We start from the raw sequence: 17,178 nt of genomic DNA, 5'->3' as shown, positions 1-17,178 counted from the left end.
ATTATGTAGGGATCTAGCACTAGGTAGGGATCTAGTTTTAATTTTCTCTATAGAAATGAATCAGTTTTCCTAACTGTATTATCTTTATAATCATTTGTAATCACTCTTTTCAACAATATTGTATATCTCTCTGTTTACTCAAATCTTCTTTTATGCCTTAGTTTAGTTGTGCAGTTTTCTTCACATGGGTCCTGCACATTCTTTAGAAAATTTCTAGGTATTTTGTAATTGTTATTGCTATTGTGAGTGAAATATTTATTTATTTGTTTTATTTAAATCTTTTTTATTTTTAATTTTTCTGGGTACATAGTAGGCATGTATATTCGTGGGGTACATGAGATGTTTTGACACAGGCATGCAATGTGAAATAATTAGATCATGGAAAATGGGGTATCCATCCCCTCAAGCATTTATCCTTTGTGTTATAAACAATCCAGTTACACTCTTTTTTTTATTTTAAAATGTACAACTGAGCTCTTATTGAGTATAGTCACCCTGCTGTGCTATTAAATAATATGTCTTATTCCTTCTCTTTTTTTTTTTTTTTTAAACCCATTAACAATCCCCATCTCACTACCAGCTTCTCAGTACCCTTCCCAGCCTCTGATAACCATCCTTCTACTCTATGTTCATGATTTCAATTGTTTTGGTTTTTTGATCCCACAAATAAGTGAGAACATGTGATGTTTGTCTTTCTGTGCCTGGCGTGAAATATTTATTTTTTATTATGTTTTCTAAGTGTGTATTAATACAATATTTTCAAGGTCAAATTTTTTTTTCAGTGGATTGTTACATGTGCTTCAAGTATATCGCATATTACCTTGCTAAAAGGCACGCTGTCTCTTTTGTTTTAATGTTTTTTAAATTTATTCTTTTAGTGTAATTATACTAGAATTACAGAAAAAGCAGGTATCTATTTTTTATCCTGACTTTAATTGTAATGCATTCAGCATTGGCTTTGGCTGTATAATTACTCACAGCTTTTTAATGTTAAGAAAGTATTCCTCGAATCCTTGTTTTCTAGGATTTTATTTATTTTTTATTTTTTAATTTTTATTTTGTTTCTGATTAAACATGCTTTTATTTTATCCTAAAAATATAATAATACATTTACACAGCACAGAACTACATACAATAAAAAATAAAAGTCTCCTGGTACATCAAGATTCTTCCAATCCTCTTGCCATCATTAATTATTACCAGCTTTTAGATTTTTGTTTACATTTATAAGCACACACATATATAATATTGTCTCATTACTTTTTTAAAAGTTTAAAAAAAGTAAAAATATTTTAATAACTGAAGAGGATTCCGGAATATGAATGAGCTGAAATTAATACAAATCATTCCCAAAGAAGAAATATTTAGTTTCGTCTAAATTTTTGCTCAAAAAATTTTGCTATGGTGACTAGCATTTCACAAATGCCTTTAAAACATGTTTTAAAAATGATTTATGTATGTGGTAAACATTCAAATAGTTTTTCAGTGTGGACAGTCCCTGTCTCTCTCAACAGAGAAAGTCATTGTCAGCAGTTTCTTCTGAATTTTTCCAGGGAGGCTGTGCTTTCAAGTGTGTATTTGTATAAATATATTACATGTATATGTATATAAATGTATAAACACATATACACACATACACACGTATACACATACATTTTTTGATGCACAAGTGATACCACACACACTGTTCTACAAACTTGCTTCATTTTATTTATATGGGGAAAAATTGTTATAAATCAGCCCATATGGATTTCCTGTATTCATATTTATGTAACCTTGAAGGGGTAATATATTCATTGCTCAAATACATATAAGAAAAAATATAAAATGTTTTTCTGTGTAATATATAAGAATGTATTGTTTTTAATAATTTTTAATATTTTTGTTTTTTATTTTTTATTGTTTTTTAAATTTGTTAGTCATTACTTATATAATACAACCATAACATATATCTTTTTTATTATTATACTTTTGTTATTATACTTTATTATTATTATAGTTTTTATTATTATTATTATTATTATTTTTTTCTTCCTGGGGTGACTATAATTGTATTTGGAATGTATGTTCTTTTTTTTTAAATTATTATTATACTTTAAGTTTTAGGGTACATGTGCACAATGTGCAAGTTTGTTACATATCTATCCATGTGCCATGTTGGTGTGCTGCACCCATTAACTCGTCATTTAGCATTAGGTATATCTCCTAATGCTTTCCCTCCCCCCTCCCCCCACCCCACAACAGTCCTCGGAGTGTGATGTTCCCCTTCCTGTGTCCATGTGTTCCCACTGTTCAATTCCCACCTATGAGTGAGAACATGCGGTGTTTGGTTTTTTGTCCTTGCGATAGTTTACTGAGAATGATGTTTTCCAGTTTCATCCATGTCCCTACAAAGGACATGAACTCATCATTTTTTATGGCTGCATAGTATTCCATGGTGTATGTGTGCCACATTTTCTTAATCCAGTCTATCGTTGTTGGACATTTGGGTTGGTTCCAAGTCTTTGCTATTGTGAATAGTGCCGCAATAAACATATGTGTGCATGTGTCTTTATAGCAGCATGATTTATAGTCCTTTGGGTATATACCCAGTAATGGGATGGCTGGGTCAAATGGTATTTCTAGTTCTAGATCCGTGAGGAATCGCTACACTGACTTCCACAATGGTTGAACTAGTTTACAGTCCCACCAACAGTGTAAAAGTGTTCCTATTTCTCCACATCCTCTCCAGCACCTGTTGTTTCCTGACTTTTTAATGATTGCCATTCTAACTGGTGTGAGATGGTATCTCATTGTGGTTTTGGTTTACATTTCTCTGATGGCCAGTGATGATGAGCATTTTTTCATGTGTTTTTTGGCTGCATAAATGTCCTCTTTTGAGAAGTGTCTGTTCATATCCTTCACCTATTTTTGATGGGGTTGTTTGTTTTTTTCTTGTAAATTTGTTTGAGTTCATTGTAGATTCTGGATATTAGCCCTTTGTCAGATGAGTAGGTTGCGCAAATTTTCTCCCATTTTGTAGGTTGCCTGTTCACTCTGATGGTAGTTTCTTTTGCTGTGCAGAAGCTCTTTAGTTTAATTAGATCCCATTTGTCAATTTTGGCTTTTGTTGCCATTGCTTTTGATATTTTGGACATGAAGTCCTTGCCCATGCCTATGTCCTGAATGGTATTGCCTAGGTTTTCTTGTAAGGTTTTTATGGTTTTAGGTCTAACATGTAAGTCTTTAATCCATCTTGAATTAATTTCTGTATAAGGTGTAAGGAAGGGATCCAGTTTCAGCTTTCTACATATGGCTAGCCAGTTTTCCCAGCACCATTTATTAGATAGGGAATCCTTTCCCCATTGCTTGTTTTTGTCAGGTTTGTCAAAGATCAGATAGTTGTAGATATGCGGTATTATTTCTGAGGGCTCTGTTCTGTTCCATTGATCTATGTCTCTGTTGTGGTACCAGTACCATGCTGTTTTGGTTACTGTAGCCTTGTAGTATAGTTTGAAGTCAGGTAGCGTGATGCCTCCAGCTTTGTTCTTTTGGCTTAGGATTGACTTGGCGATGCGGGCTCTATTTTGGTTCCATATGAACTTTAAAGTAGTTTTTTCCAATTCTGTGAAGAAAGTCATTGGTAGCTTGATGGGGATGGCATTGAATCTATAAATTACCTTGGGCAGTAAGGCCATTTTCATGATATTGATTCTTCCAACCCATGAGCATGGAATGTTCTTCCATTTGTTTGTATCCTCTTTTATTTCATTGAGCAGTAGTTTGTAGTTCTCCTTGAAGAGGTCCTTCACATCCCTTGTAAGTTGGATTCCTAGGTATTTTATTCTCTTTGAAGCAATTGTGAATGGGAGTTCACTCATGATTTGGCTCTCTGTTTGTCTGTTATTGGTGTACAAGAATGCTTGTGATTTTTGTACATTGATTTTGTATCCTGAGACTTTGCTGAAGTTGCTAATCAGCTTAAGGAGATTTTGGGCTGAGACAATGGGGTTTTCTAGATATACAATCATGTCATCTGCAAACAGGGACAATTTGACTTCCTCTTTTCCTAATTGAATACCCTTTATTTCCTTCTCCTGCCTGATTGCCCTGGCCAGAACTTCCAGCACTATGTTGATAGGAGTGGTGAGAGAGGGCATCCCTGTCTTGTGCCAGTTTTCAAAGGGAATGCTTCCAGTTTTTGCCCATTCAGTATGATATTGGCTGTGGGTTTGTCATAGATAGCTCTTATTATTTCAAGATACATCCCATCAACACCTAATTTCTTGAGAGTTTTTAGCATGGAGGGTTGTTGAATTTTGTCAAAGGCCTTTTCTGCATCTATTGAGATAATCATGTGGTTTTTGTCTTTGGTTCTGTTTATATGCTGGATTACATTTACTGATTTGCATATGTTGAACCAGCCTTGCATCCCAGGGATGAAGCCCACTTGATCATGGTGTGTAAGCTTTTTGATGTGCTGCTGGATTCGGTTTGCCAGTATTTTATTGAGGATTTTTGCATCAATGTTCATCAAGGATATTGGTCTGAAATTCTCTTTTTTGGTTATGTCTCTGCCAGGCTTTGGTATCAGGATGATGCTGGCCTCATAAAATGTGTTAGGGAGGATTCCCTCTTTTTCTATCAATTGGAATAGTTTCAGAAGGAATAGTACCAGTTCCTCCTTGTACCTCTGGTAGAATTCAGCTGTGAATCCATCAGGTCCTGGACTCTTTTTGGTTGGTAAGCTACTGATTATTGCCACAATTTCAGAGCCTGTTATTGGTCTATTCAGAGATTCAACTTCTTCCTGGTTTAGTCTTGGGAGGGTGTATTTGTCGAGGAATTTATCCATTTCTTCTAGATTTTCTAGTTTATTTGCATAGAGGTGTTTGTAGTATTCTCTGATGGTAGATTGTATTTCTGTGGGATCGGTGGTGATATCCACTTTTTCATTTTTTATTGCATCTATTTTATTCTTCTCTCTTTTCCTCTTTATTAGTCTTGCTAGCGGTCTATCAATTTTATTGATCTTTTCAAAAAACCAGCTCCTGGATTCATTAATTTTTTGAAGGGTTTTTTGTGTCTCTATTTCCTTCAGTTCTGCTTTGATTTTAGTTATTTCTAGCCTTCTGCTAGCTTTTGAATGTGTTTGCTCTTGCTTTTCTAGTTCTTTTAATTGTGATGTTAGGGTGTCAATTTTGGATCTTTCCTGCTTTCTCTTGTGGGCATTTAGTGCTGTAAATTTCCCTCTATACACTGCTTTGAATGTGTCCCAGAGATTCTGGTATGTTGTGTCTTTGTTCTTGTTGGTTTCAAAGAACATCTTTATTTCTGCCTTCATTTCCTTATGTACCCAGTAGTCATTCAGGAGCAGGTTGTTCAGTTTCCATGTAGTTGAGCGGTTTTGAGTGAGTTTCTTAATCCTGAGGTCTAGTTTGATTGCACTGTGGTCTGAGAGACAGTTTGTTATAATTTCTGTTCTTTTACATTTGCTGAGGACAGCTTTACTTCCACCTATGTGGTCAATTTTGGAATAGGTGTGGTGTGGTGCTGAAAAAAAAATATATTCTGTTGATTTGGGGTGGAGAGTTCTGTAGATGTCTATTAGGTCTGCTTGGTGCAGAGCTGAGTTCAATTCCTGGATATCCTTGTTAACTTTCTGTCTCGTTGATCTGTCTAATGTTGACAGTGGGGTGTTAAAATCTCTCATTATTATTATGTGGGAGTCTAAGTCTCTTTGTAGGTCACTCAGGACTTGCTTTATGAATCTGGGTGCTCCTGTATTGGGTGCATATATATTTAGGATAGTTAGCTCTTCTTGTTGAATTGATCCCTTTAACATTATGTAATGGCCTTCTTTGTCTCTTTTGATCTTTGTTGATTTAAAGTCTATTTTATCAGAGACTAGGATTGCAACCCCTGCCTTTTTTTGTTTTCCATTTGCTTGATAGATCTTCCTCCATCCCTTTATTTTGAGTCTATGTGTGTCTCTGCACGTGAGATGGGTTTCCTGAATACAGCACACTGATGGGTCTTGACTCCTTATCCAATTTGCCAGTCTGTCTTTTAATTGGAGCATTTAGCCCATTTACATTTAAAGTTAATATTGTTATGTGTGAATTTGATCCTGTCATTATGATGTTAGCTGGTTATTTTGCTCATTAGTTGATGCAGTTTCTTCCTAGCCTTGATGGTCTTTACAATTTGGCATGTTTTTGCAGTGGCACCAGTTGTTCCTTTCCATGTTTAGTGCTTCCTTCAGGAGCTCTTTTAGGGCAGGCCTGGTGGTGACAAAATCACTCAGCATTTGCTTGTCTGTAAAGTATTTTATTTCTCCTTCATTTATGAAGCTTAGTTTGGCTGGATATGAAATTCTGGGTTGAAAATTCTTCTTTAAGAATGTTGAATATTGGCCCCCACTCTCTTCTGGCTTGTAGAGTTTCTGCCGAGAGATCAGCTGTTAGTCTGATGGGCTTCCCTTTGTGGGTAACCCGACCTTTCTCTTTGGCTGCCCTTAACATTTTTTCCTTCATTTCAACTTTGGTGAATCTGACAATTGTGTGTCTTGGAGTTGCTCTTCTCGAGCAGTATCTTTGTGGTGTTCTCTGTATTTCCTGAATCTGAATGTTGGCCTGCCTTGCTAGATTGGGGAGTTCTCCTGGATAATATCTTGCAGAGTGTTTTCCAACTTGGTTCGATTCTCCCTGTCACTTTCAGGTACACCAATCAGATGTAGGTTTGGTCTTTTCACATAGTCCCAAATTTCTTGGAGGCTTTGTTCATTTCTTTTTATTCTTTTTTCTCTAAACTTCCCTTCTCGCTTCATTTCATTCATTTCATCTTCCATCACTGATACCCTCTCTTCCAGTTGATCGCATCAGCTACTGAGGCTTCTGCAGTCTTCATGTAGTTCTCGAAACTTGGCTTTCAACTCCATCAGCTCCTTTAAGCACTTCTCTGCATTGGTTATTTTAGTTAAACATTTGTCTAATTTTTTTTTTCAAAGTTTTTAACTTCTTTGCCATTGGTTTGAGTTTCCTCCCATAGCTTGGAGTAGTTTGATCGTCTGAAGTCTTCTTCTCTCAACTCGTCAAAGTCATTCTCTGTCCAGCTTTGTTCCGTTGCTGGTGAGGAACTGCGTTCCTTTGGAGGAGGAGAGGCGCTCTGCTTTTTAGAGTTTCCAGTTTTTCTGCTCTGTTTTCTCCCCATCTTTGTAGTTTTTTCTACTTTTGGTCTTTGATGATGGTGATGTACAGATGGGTTTTTGGTGTGGATGTCCTTTCTGTTTGTTAGTTTTCCTTCTACCAGACAGGACCCTCAGCTGCAGGTCTGTTGGAGTTTGCTAGAGGTCCACTCCAGACCCTGTTTGCCTGGGTGTCAGCAGCGGTCACTGCAGAACAGTGGATTTTCGTGAGACCACAAATTCAGCTGTATGATAGTTCCTCTGGAAGTTTTGTCTCAGAGGAGTACCTGGCCGAATGAGGTGTCAGTCTGTCCCTACTGGGGGGTGCCTCCCAGTTAGGCTGCTCGGGGGTCAGGGTCCCACTTTAGGAGGCAGTCTGCCTGTTCTCAGATCTCCAGCTGCCTGCTGGGAGAACCACTACTCTGTTCAAAGCTGTCAGACAGGGACATTTAAGTCTGCAGAGGTTACTGCTGACTTTTGTTTGTTTGTGCCCTGCCCCCAGAGGTGGAGCCTACAGATGCAGGCAGGCCTACTTGAGCTGTGGTGGGCTCCACCCAGTTCAAGCTTCCTGGGGGCTTTGTTTACTTAAGCAAGCCTGGGCAATGGCAGGCGCTCCTCCCCCAGCCTCGCTGCCGCCTTGCTGTTTGATCTCAGACTGCTGTGCTAGCCATCAGCGAGACTTCGTGGGCGTAGGACCCTCCGAGCCAGGTGCATGACACAGTCTCCTGGTGTGCCGTTTTCCAAGCCCGTTGGAAAAGCGCAGTATTAGGGTGGGAGTGACCCGATTTTCCAAGTGCCGTCTGTCACCCCTTTCTTTGACTAGGAAAGGGAACTCCCTGACCCCTTGCGCTTCCTGAGTGAGGCAATGCCTTTTCCTGTTTTGGCTCGCGCACGGTGCGCTGCACCGACTGTCCTGCACCCACTGTCTGGCACTTCCTAGTGAGATGAACCCGATACCTCAGATGGAAATGCAGAAATCACCTGTCTTCTGCATGGCTCACGCTGGGAGCTGTAGACCGGAGCTGTTCCTATTCAGCCATCTTGGCTCCACACCGGAATGTGTTTTCTAGGATTTTACTGAGGAATACTTGTCGAATATTATCGAATACCTTTTAAGCATCAAAGGCCATGAAGATAATAGTCTCCTCCTGTGTTACCTTGTACTCTTTGGTTTCTTGGAAGTATATTTTAATACACTCTACGTATTGCTCAGCTTACATGCTGAGTAGTTGTTAAGGATGAATGAAGATGCAATTGTCACTTGTCACTCTCACCAGTGAGACTGAGAGCATTTCTTTCTCCCATATCTTTTCCAGGTCATTTTAATTTTTTTTATGATTAAAAAAAGTTTAAATTTGCATTTGGCTACCATTTACATTTCCTTTTCAGTGAAATGGCTGTTACTGCCCTTTGTCTATTTTTCGCAAATATTTTCTACCAATATGTATCTTTTAACTTTGTTTATGGTCTAGTTTTTATTGTTAGTTTATTTATTATTTGTTCAAATCTATTTCTTCTTCCTTTGTGGCTTCTGGGTGTTCTGACTTAAGAGGGTCTGCAACACCTGAGAGTAAACAAGTATTCTGTTAAATTTTGTTTTATATTATAATGTTATAGGTTATTTTGAAGATGGTATGAAGTAGAGATTATGTCTATTGCGTGATCATGCATGCCATCTTTTCTGTCTGAATTGAATTGCTGCTTCTATGTTGTTTCTTTATTCTAACAAAATGAGACAGATTCACTGAATATTAAAAGACTTTGGGAAAATGCGAATGTTATCTTTATGTATCTCAATCATTATCAATTCACCTACTAAATTAAAGAAAATAGCACTGTTGGCTGGGCGGGGTGGTTCACGCCTGTAATCCCAGCACTTTGGGAGGCTGAGGTGGGTGGACCATATGAGGTCAGGAGTTCTAGAGCAGCCCAGCCAATATGGTGAAACCCTCTCTCTACCAAAAATACAAAAACTTAGCAAGGCGCGGTGGCACACATCTGTGGTTGTAGCTACTTGGCCGGAGGCTAAGGCAGGAGAATTGCTTGAACCGGGGAGGCAGAGGTTGCAGTGAGCTGAGATTGCATCACTGCACTCCAGCTTGGGCAACAGAGTGAGACTCTGTCTAAAAAAAAAAAAAAAAAAAAAAATAGCACTGCTCCATTCATGCATCTTTCTTTTACAACATTTGGAACAAAGGCAGTATTACAAAATAGAAAATAGAAAAGAATACAAATAAAATTATTTCGCTTTTGATATTCTTTTAAGACCAAATAAGAGAGATTATGGAGAAAGGATATTGGCATTTTAACTGCAACCTTATACGGATACTGAATGTTTGTATGACTACGAACCAAGTTTTATGTGTGTGTGCGTGTCTCTCTGTGTGTGTGTGTGTGTGTGTGTGTGTGTGTGTGTGTGTAGTTTGTAGGAAGAAATGTAGAAACAGATCAATGATTCATATCTTTAATATAACAGGATGGCAAAGACTTACTCTGCATTTTGAGTTATTTTTCCTTTGGTATAGATGGATCATGCTGATAGTCACTTATTACTTAATATATAGATACAGTTTCTAATATACCTTTCCTTTGAAGTTACCTTGAAGTGTTTTTCTGTTTATATATGGGTCTCCTCCTTTTCTGTGCAATTTGCTGCTTAAGGATTGTGCTCATTAACTTTTGTTTTTATTATGCTACAGGAGGAGTTGGATTTGTCTTCTGGTTCTCAGATGTCTCCCCTTTCCTTATATGGTGAAAGCTCTAATAGTCCCTCTTCAGCAGAGCCACTGAAGGAAGATAAGCCTGTCACTGGTCCTAGGAACAAGACTGGTATTACTCTATCTCCTAACTTCTGTTATTTCTATTTCAGATTGAGCTTAGGTTCCATTTCTTAAAAGAAAATGCTGGATTAAATTTATGCTTATTAGGCTGGCTTGCTGTTTTTTAATTGGTGGACCTATATTGTTTGTTGTGAGTGATTACCGTGGAGAGGAAAGGGGAGAAATAATCTTTGGTTGTCTCTGTCTTTACAGGTGAAAGATACTTTTTTTTTCTTCTTTTTTTTATTATTATACTTTAGGTTTTAGGGTATATGTGCACAATGTGCAGGTTTGTTACATATGTATCCATGTGCCAGGTTGGTTTGCTGCACCCATTAACTCGTCATTTAGCATTAGGTATATCTAGACTCAGACCCCACCATCTTCAGGAGAGATTGCAAAGTTTCAGTTAAAGATAACTGAATGGAGGGCCATTCAGCTATGACATTTGTTACCTCATTAATCTCTGGGTGTTATTCCGTGATTTCAGCTATTCTCCTTTACCAGTTAGTGTGTCCCATTCCCAAAACTGCAGCTTGGTTAGAAAAGGAGGTAACAGTTTAAGTACTTTTCTTCAGTTCATTTAGGTATATGTACTGTAGCTATGCTTAAACTTCAGTTAAAGATTGTTACTCGAAGTTAAGATAATGTGTAGAGAAAGGTGTGTGATAGAATCTGTTTTTTAGGGCTTGCTTAATTGCTTTCACATTGACTTGTGGTTTGTCTGGTTTTTCTCCAGAAAATGGACTGACTCCAAAGAAAAAAATTCAGGTGAATTCAAAACCTTCAATTCAGCCCAAGCCTTTATTGCTTCCAGCAGCACCCAAGACTCAAACAAACTCCAGTGTTCCAGCAAAAACCATCATTATTCAGACAGTACCAACACTTATGCCACTGGCAAAGCAGCAACCAATTATCAGTTTACAACCTGCACCCACCAAAGGTACCTGAGCAGAATTTAAGGCTGTGTAAATTTATTTGGAGGGCAGTAAGGGTTGTGTCATATGATTTGTTTTAATTCAGGTTATAATTTCTGAGCACGTGCTGTTTGTCAGGAATGTCTTTGGTTATGAGGACATTGCAGAGATGACTAATGTGTGGTTCCTGTCATAACAAGGGATATAGCTCTCCAGACCAGTTACATCTGATGGTTATTTTGAAAATTTGGGACACTTTCTTGGTGCCATTTTATTCTGGTGGATAAAATACAGAAACACAAATTTTAAGCTAGTTGAAGGCAGAGTTCAGGTCAGCCAGATTTTTGTGGCTGTGAACTTTTTTTGTTTTTAAGGAATATTTAAAATAATAGGGTCCATTTCAGGTGTGTTATAGCAATAGAATCAAGCCCTTAATCTCTGAGGAGGCTGCATGGTTTAGTAAACAGTATATTGACCTGGTCGTGAGGAGACCTGAACTCTGCTTTCAACTAGCTAAGAATTTGTGTGTTTCGTATTTTATCCACCAGATGGCCTCATACACTTGTGATTCTGTGAGAGGTTTAGGTCATTATTGAAAGAAGTTCAAGTCTGAGGATTTGGTACTATTCAGATATGGGAGTCATTTCCGTATGGAGATCTCTTAGGTAGATTAGTTATCATTGTACTCATACTGGTATCTGTATACATTGGGTACAAGAAAACTTTTGCAGCATTCTTCTCTCTGGATTTAGTTTGTTGGCACCAGATATGACTAGGCGATAATGGGGTATGGGTTGTAAATAAACACCAGTGTTACATTTGTACTGTATCTCCAATTGTGAATAGTTAGCTCATTTTTTGGAGCATAGTTTTAATGAGGATAAATTTGATAAATTTAATTTCCAGATACTCTTTTAGCTTTGTTCTATTACATGGTCATAGACAATATGACATTGATAAAAAGAAGACCTAGATGAGAGAATGGATGGATCAGTGAAAATTCATCCATCAGTCCCACCAAAAATAAACAGACAAACAATCAAACAAAAACCAGTTTGAAATGCCTGCCCTCTCAGTACAAAGTCAGAACTGCTGCCTTTTCCATCTGAAAAGTAGCAATGCTATAGAATAGGTATTCTTGTGATTTATAAATGTGTATTAAGCATTCATGAACTCCTTGAAATAAAATGCAGGATTTAATGTATGTTCATATGTGGATTATTCTAGGGATAGTCTCCAAAACTTTCATTAGGATCTCATAAGGATCTGTGCCTTCCCAAAGGCTAAGAATTTAAACTAATGAAGAACCTCATTGTAGTTCCCATAAGCTATTAAAATACGTCTATACAAAAAGTCTGACATTAATATGACTAGTGTATAAAGCAGGGGTATTCCTAAGAATTTGCCCTTAGCAGATCATTGACTATGTTTGAGTGATGGAAGATCTTACCTATAATAAGAAGACAAACTATTCTTTTCTGAGCAGTTCATCAGTTCCAGAAACCTGAATTACGCATTATTTGAAACTTCAATACTTTGCTGTCATCTGAAGACTATACTTATTTTTTTGTGAGCATGTGCTAATATGAGGAACTGCACCTTGTCTGTTTTTTTTCTTTTATTTGAGACAGAGTCTCGCTGTGTTGCCGGGCTGGAGTGCAGTGGTGTGATCTTGGCTCACTGCAACTTCTGCCTCCTGGGTTCATTCTCTGGCCTGAGCCTCCAGAGTAGCTGGGACTACAGGCACGTGCCACCATGCCCAGCTAATTTTTATATTTTTAGTAGAGACAGGGTTTCACCATGTTGGCCAGGATGGTCTTGGTCTCTTGACCTCGTGCTCGCCTGCCTTGGCCTCCCAAAGTGCTGGGATTACAGGTGTGAGCCACTGGGCCTGGTGCCTTGTCTATTTTTATAGTACAATCTAAATAGGTGATATTATTATAATAACATACAGATTTAAAGTATGTTTTCCATTTATTTGAGAATGGGGAGGAAGAAGGGAAGTATAGGCAAGACGTTATACAGTTAATCATGTTAATACTAGTAGTAAATATTTTACCATTGAAAAAGAAGAGGTAATTTCCACAGGTTTAAGACTGAGATTCTCTAGCTTGGAATGTAAAACTCTTCACAGTTTGGCTCTAGTTTAGTTTTTAGGTTGTTTTTTGTTGTTGTTTGTTTGTTTTTAATAGAGACAGAATCTCACTATATTGCTCAGTCTGGTCTCGAACTCTTGGGCTCAAGGGATCTACCCACCTTGATCTCCCAAAGCTCTGGGATTAGGGCATGAGCCACCATGCCTGGCCTTCTAGTTTAGTTTTCAAACTTTATAATATTACTCTTTTCTATAAATCCCTTATTCTAGCTCAACTAATCTGGCATTGTCCTTTGAATTCTCTTGCTTTTCCTAGTTTTTTGGCTCACCATTTTCTACCAACCAGCAACAACTTATGCCTGCTTCTACTTCTCGGTCCTCCATGTCCTTTAAGACTGTTTTGAGTAGTGTAGATGAGAGATAGTGAAAGCCTGGAATATCAATGAAAGTGGAGAACCAGAATGAAGAGTAGAGATGTTAAAAGTGTAGAATCGTAGAGATTGGTAATTGGATTGTGTAGAAGGAGGCTGAAGGATAGAGAGGAAGGTGTCTAGGATGACTTCTGTTTTTCTATCTTGGGGTTTTTTGGGTAGATGATGGCGAAAATTATTGAAATGGGAGACAGAGATAAAATACGTTGCCCAGATCACTCTGCTAATAACAAGTGGAGTCAGAACTTGAGCCCAGGTGGTCTAGCTTGGAGTCTATGTAAATAATCACTATACTGTATTGCCTTAAAAAAAAAAAATGACAGATGTATTCCTTGCTCTCAAGAATTCTACACTTTATTTGGGGAATTAAATTCATATAAACAGTTAAATAACAGTCACTGTGATAACTAATAAATTAATAACTCATGAAGTACCCATCTGGAAGCTATTATTATATAGAAAAGGAGATTAATAAAAATAATAATTGCATTTAAGTTCTTACTATGTGCCAGACACTCTTCTAAGTGCTTAAGTGCATTATCTTATTTCAAATAATATTTACACATTATTTGAAACTTCAGTATGTTTCTATGATTTATGGTGATGGGCTGTGATATCTCCATTTTATAGATGAGAATGCTAAGTACAGATTATTTGCCCAAAGTCACACACCTATGCTATTTCAGACAAAGTAGGCATTCAATAAATGTTTGATACATAGTTTAAAATCTTTGAAGAAAGTTTAAAAGAAAGAACTATCAAAATCAGTGAGTTACACATAGTCAAAAAAAATATATGACCTTGAATCCAGCCGTGTTCCATTAAGGGGGATTTGCATGTAATGCCAGAGAGGATTTTGAGCATGCTGAAATGGATAAACAGCCTTTGGAATGTCCTTTTTAACTGTTTCCACACTAGGAACAGTAGTAACTATGTTCAGCTGCTATTTAAGGCCCCAAACAATTCTTTGCATTGTAGTTTGTGGCCTGGTCAGCATTTACCAAGTCACCATGAGAGTTTTTTGTTCTTTCACTTGAACATATGTCATAGAAATTTAGTTGTTTCCCCTCATTCTGTGTTGAACCTAAACATGCCTAGAATATTTAGAGTATCCCTGATTTAGATGCTAGGTAATTTGAGGATAGTTGGGTACTCTGGGATGAAAAGGCTTGATGTACAATATGGGAAAAAAAGGAAGCAGCAGTGGCTTGGTAGGACTCAAGCCACATTTGGCCTTGCCTTGGTAGTCTTCCGTCTCCTTCTTTGTGTGATGCAGTCCTCTCAGCAAGGAGACAGTGGTAATTACACAATTGGTAGTACAGATTTGGATTATTTTTCTTAATTAGTTTAAGAAATATTACAAAGTACTTGTTATCTGCCAGGGCTTTAAACTGTAACTATAGCTAGAAATAGGATTCTTTCTTGTAAGTTGCCTAATTCATTATGTTTACACCTCTTCTGTTCTTTAAAATAGTCCCAAAGTTCCCTGAACAGTGTTTAATTTTGGGGAGGGGTCTTTTAATCATAATTTTAAACTCAGAGGATGTAGAACATGGCTTCCTATAATACTCTTCTCGAAGTATTGGTTTAAGTCAGTGGTTCTCAGTCTGTATATTGTGGACCCTGGGGTGTGGGTGATGGGGGTAGTAGCCTTATGGCATTTTGCAAAGCATCTGCAAATCCATACTTGAAGCAAGCATTTTCTGTAGACCAAATAAATAATTTATTTCATAGATCTTTGTATAGCTCTTCAAATTTTTATAGCTATACTTCTGACTAATAAACTCCAAGTTCATTTTAAATCTTCACTAAATTCTTAGCAGCCTTTTTCCATCATGTATTTTCTCAATACTCAGAAACCGAAAGGACAACCTTGATGGTTTTGGGTGACCAGGATATTATTTTGTATTAAAAGAGAGCTCTTATATTCAGGAGCCTTTGGGGAGAGACTATGGGTTTTCTAGGTGTAGAATTATATCATCTGTGTGAGAGACAGTTTGACTTCCTCTCTTCATATTTGGATGCCTTTTATTTTTTCTTTTGCCTGATTGCTCTGGCTACGACTTGAGCACTTGGGAATTCTTGTTTTTTTGTTTTTTTTCACATTATGGTAAATATATATTTCCATAGTGCCGGATTTACTGTAATTTCTTATTGTTATTAAAACCTAACACTTGGTCATATGCTCTTTACTTTATGTGTTAGTAATTTTTATTTGCACATTTGGCCTAAGCATGTTTATGTCTGCTTCTGAGTAATTTCTGCGTTTTATATGTTTTTACTTCATAAAAGAACGGAGTCCACCTCAAAACATATTAGGTATCAAAGGAACATACTTCAAAATAATAAGAACCATCTATAGCAAGTCCACAGCCAACGTCGTAATGAATGGGCAAGAGCTGGAAGTTCATTCCCTTTGAGAACCAGAACAAGACAAGCATGTCCCTCTCACCACTCATATTCAACATAGTGCTGGAAGTTGTAGCCATAGTAGTCAGGCAAGAGAAAGAAATAAAAGGCATCCAAATAGGAAGAGAGGAAGTCAAATTACCTCTTTTCACAGACAATATGATTCTGTACCTGGAAAACTCATAGTCTCTGCCCAAGACTCCTAGGTCTGATAAACAACTTCAGCAAAGTTTTAGGATACAAAATCAATGTACAAAAGTCAGCAGCATTTCTGTACCCCAGTAATATCCAAGCTGAGAGCCAAATCAAGAATGCAGTCTCATTCACGATAGCCAAAAAAAGAATATAAAGTACCTGGGAATACAGCAAGCTGGGGTGGTGAAAGATCTCTACAATGAGTTACAAAACACTGCTGAAAGAAATCAGAGATAACACAAACAAATGGAAAAACATTTCATGCTCATGGATAGGAAGAATCGATAGTGTTAAAATGGCCATACTGCTCAAAGCAATTTACAGATTTAATGCTATTTCTATCAAACTATCAGTGACATTTTTCACACAATTAGAAAAAGCTATTCTAAAGTTCACATGAAACTGAAAAAGAGCCTAAATAGCCAAAGCAGTCCTAAGCAAAAAGAACAAAGCCAGAGGCATCACGCTACCTGATTTCAAACTGTACTACAAGGCTACAGTAACCAAAACAGCATGATACTGGTATAAAAACAGACACATAGACCGATGGATTAGGTTAGAGAACCCAGAAAAAAGCTGCACCTCTGCAACCATCTGGTCTTTAACAAAAACAAACAGTGGGGAAAGGACTGCCTATTCAATAAATGGTGGTAGGATAACTGGCTAGCCATATGCAGAAGATTGAAACTGGATCCTTTCCTTTCAGTGTATACAAAACCCAACACAAGACGGATGAAAGACTTAAATGTACAGGCTCAAATTATAAAAACCCTAGAAGAAAACCTAGGAAATATGGTTCTGGACATAGGCCTTGTCAAAGATTTCATGATGAAGACTCCAAAAGCAATCACAACAAAAACAAAAATTGACAAATGGGATCTAATTAAAGAGGCCGGGCATGGTGGCTCACGCCTGTAATCCCAGCACTTTGGGAGGCTGAGGAGTAGATCACTTGAGATCAGGAGTTCAAGACCAGCCTGGCCAATATGGTGAAACCCCATCTCTACTAAAAATACATAAATTAGCCAGGCATGGTGGTGCATGCTTGTAATCCCAGTTACTTGGGAGGCTGAGGCAGGAGAATTGCTTGAACCCAGGAGGCGGCAGGTGCAGTGAGCTGAGATTGCGCCACTGCACTCCAGCCTGG

At 37.6% G+C, this 17,178-nt stretch overlaps 1 protein-coding gene across 2 annotated transcripts in view; it reads left to right on the top strand.

Annotated features, from left to right (window-relative positions):
* ATF6 (activating transcription factor 6) overlaps positions 1-17,178 on the top strand; it is a 214,357-nt gene that overhangs the window by 25,284 nt on the left and 171,895 nt on the right. For both annotated transcript variants that reach the window (XM_030824056.1, XM_030824055.1), the window contains exons 5-6: positions 9,865-9,994; positions 10,724-10,927. In XM_030824056.1, the coding sequence (XP_030679916.1) occupies positions 9,865-9,994; positions 10,724-10,927 (334 nt within the window). The remainder of the gene's footprint in view (positions 1-9,864; positions 9,995-10,723; positions 10,928-17,178) is intronic.

Source organism: Nomascus leucogenys, chromosome 12 (genome assembly GCF_006542625.1).
Source record: "Nomascus leucogenys isolate Asia chromosome 12, Asia_NLE_v1, whole genome shotgun sequence".
Classification (NCBI taxonomy): Eukaryota; Metazoa; Chordata; class Mammalia; order Primates; family Hylobatidae; genus Nomascus; species Nomascus leucogenys.
Note: the sequence above shows the minus strand (reverse complement) of the source record. Positions and strands in the feature narration are given on the sequence as shown.